Consider the following 3,129-nt stretch of genomic DNA (forward strand, 5'->3'; position numbering starts at 1 on the left):
CTACCTAAATACATTAGTGTGTTATTTCCTATTAAGCTACATATCCGACACGATAACTAGTTCTCATGACAAAATGTTCAACCTACGTAACATCTCCATTGTGGTGCAATGGAGAAAAACACTAATTGGGTCCGAAATAATTGGGTTACTGGAACAGTGGCTCGAAACTTTGAGTGAAGATCAGAGGTTACAGAACAGTCAGTCTTCATGATAATACCATACTTTCTCACTAGATGGCTCACCTGTAAAATATATATATATATATATATATATATATATATATATATATATATATATATATATATATATATATATATATATATATATATATATATATATATATATATATATTGTGTACATAGAAGCCAATAACGTTTTAAAACAGTATTTTTCACATACAAAATCAGAACTAAACAAAGTAAAAGGAAAAGTTAATCACGAGTAATTTTTCATTCTTTAAATGCCCAAGCCCTTTTTTCTTCTTTATATATCTAATGAAACCTCTCATGACCCCTCCCCTAAATTTTCTATATTTTCCCCTTTTTTTTTCTTCATCATATTTCTTTTCTGCCTGAAGGTCAGAAGAGGCTTCAGTAGTGCACCTCCCAGATGCAGAGGGATCGGCACTTTTGCTCTAAAGTTCATTCTGGTTTGAGACGGTGCCACTGAACCACTGTTTGTCGAGGTTTGGTGATCATGTCGCTCCAATGCTTCGTCTCCGACGTCCCGCTGCCAGCCTTACCTGGAGTGAGAGAAGGAATGAATGATTTGAAGTTCTCTGGCATCCTGATATCGAAGGTCATTGACGCCGATATCGTTTATTATAAATAAAGATTATAAAGAATATTTAATTAAAACTAGAAAAGTAAATATTCTAAAACGTAAATAGCATTAAGAAGACCTGCTTCTGATACAAATTTAAAAAATGCCACTAGCATTGTACGACACATCATGTCCAAGGATCTTGGCAAGGATGAACCTGCCATCCTCACCCCGAGCCTCAAACAGATATCTATTTCTTTCTGGGCTTTAAGTGGGGCATTCAGTTAACAATTGCGACAGAGGGTCTTTTAGAAATCATATTAATAGGGGGAGAAATATTATGTCACATTCTCTGCTTCAGAATGATGCATGAGTTACCCTTGGAAAATGTATGAGTTTAGCAGTGAAATTGGCTATGTTTGATCTCATGATCTTATGAAAAGAAAAAAATGTTGCACAGTATAAAATTAGCTTTTAAGGACGTTAATTCGAGGAATTTGCTAGTTAGATGTGTAGTTATAATAACAATATATCCATCTTGAGCAATTGAAAATGTAATGCTGCTTGATTTACATCTGAATTCAATAGCAATACATTAAAAATGTCTGACTTATAGCGAATCTAGAAAAGCAATAAATCACATCCTGTCTGTTTTACAATAAACTTGGAATAATAATAAATGACAAGTAAAACTGTACTAACAAAGGGTTACGATTTCTGCTTAAAAGTAAGTCAGATTGATCATTTCTTACAAACTGTCGTATCTGGAGTAGCAATAAATTGTTTTTTTTAATAATGAGAAGATGGAACCGATAAATGTAACACACCGTCTGTTTTATAGCAAAACTTCACTAATATTTAATTATACGCCATCTGTTAAAAATTAAACTGTTAAAATAAACCGTAATTTTAATAGGAAATTCTCCGTAAAAATATACTGTTCTTAGCCTTATTTCAGTAAAATACAGGCAACCGTAATTTTACCCTACTATGTTATTATCTTTTACGGGTTGATGACCGTAATATCACTTCTTTACGTCAATATCTCCATGTTTAAAACTTTTACTGCCTAGCAACACATATTCCAAAATGTTTACCGTTTTTACGGCAAATTTTTAAAAGTGTAGGCTATCTCATTACGATTTAAAGTAAACATCAATAACAATAATAGAAAAAAATAAAACAACTGTCATATAATCACACAATCTTTATAATTTTCCCGTAATATTCATCTTTGTAGATAACCTTACATGTTTAACAATCGTCTGAAATTTTCTGACTTTAACCTTCCGTGACAGGCTCTTTTACTAAAGCCTTTAGACATATCCAGTGTTCTGTGAAAAATAAATGAAAGTGTCGGACAAGATACAATAAAAGTATATCCTCCTAATCTGTGGCTCTTTACGAATGAGTCTTAAGTCCATCCCAATCTGATCCTTATATTTTATTTCTTCAATGTAAGATGGTTGACAGGAGCACACATTATTATTATTATTATTATTATTATTATTATTATTATTATTATTATTATTATTATTATTATTATAATTATTATTATTATTCTACAACCCTCGTTGGAAAAGCAAGATGCTATAAGCCCAAGGGCTCCAACAGGGAAAATAGCCCAGCGAGGAACGGAAATAATGAAATAAATAAGCTACAAGAGAAGGAATATACCAATTAAAATAAATTATTCTTAGAACAGTAACAATATTGAATAAATCTTTCATTTATAAGCTATTAAAACTTCAAAAAACGAGAGGAAGAGAAAAGAGATAGAATAGTGTGCCGGAGTGTGCCCTCAAGCAAGAGAACTATACCACAAGACAGTGGAAGACCATGGTACAGAGGCTATGACAATTCCCAAGACTACAGAACAATGGTTTGATTTTGGACTGTCCCTCTCCTAGAAGAGCTGCTTACCATAGGTAAAGAGTCTCTTCTACCTTTATCAAGAGGAAAGTAGCCACTGAACAACTACAGTGCAGTAGTTAACCACCTTGAGCGAAGAAGAATTGTTTGGTAATCTGAGTGTTGTCAGGTGTATGAGGACAGAAGAGAATATGTAAAGAATATGCCACACTATTCAGAGTATGTGTAGGCAAAGGGTAAATGAGCCGTAACCAGAGAGAAGGATCCAATGTAGTACTGATTGGTCAGTGAAAGGATCCAATAACTCCCTAGTGGTAGTATCTCAACGGCTGGCTGGGGCCCTGGCCAACCTACTACCTACTAAGGAAACAGCCTTACTTAATCATTAAGTTCTTTCCGTGTTACGAAAACAAGTGAACAGGAACTCATATGTTCTAACTTCTTTCAAGTCATTCAGACATCAATTTTGCCGGAAGCCCTAGTCATCGAGGGCTT

The 3,129-nt window shown here is 33.7% G+C and overlaps 1 protein-coding gene across 1 annotated transcript in view; it reads right to left on the reverse strand.

Annotated features, from left to right (window-relative positions):
• Positions 1-348: 348 nt before the first annotated feature.
• The window catches only part of LOC137655570 (synaptotagmin-7-like), a 72,212-nt gene continuing 69,431 nt past the window's right edge, over positions 349-3,129 (reverse strand). The window contains exon 6 of the mRNA XM_068389470.1: positions 349-742. Coding sequence (XP_068245571.1) covers positions 642-742 — 101 coding nt within the window. The 3' untranslated portion in view covers positions 349-641. The remainder of the gene's footprint in view (positions 743-3,129) is intronic.

This window comes from Palaemon carinicauda, chromosome 16, assembly GCF_036898095.1.
Source record: "Palaemon carinicauda isolate YSFRI2023 chromosome 16, ASM3689809v2, whole genome shotgun sequence".
Lineage (NCBI taxonomy): Eukaryota > Metazoa > Arthropoda > Malacostraca > Decapoda > Palaemonidae > Palaemon > Palaemon carinicauda.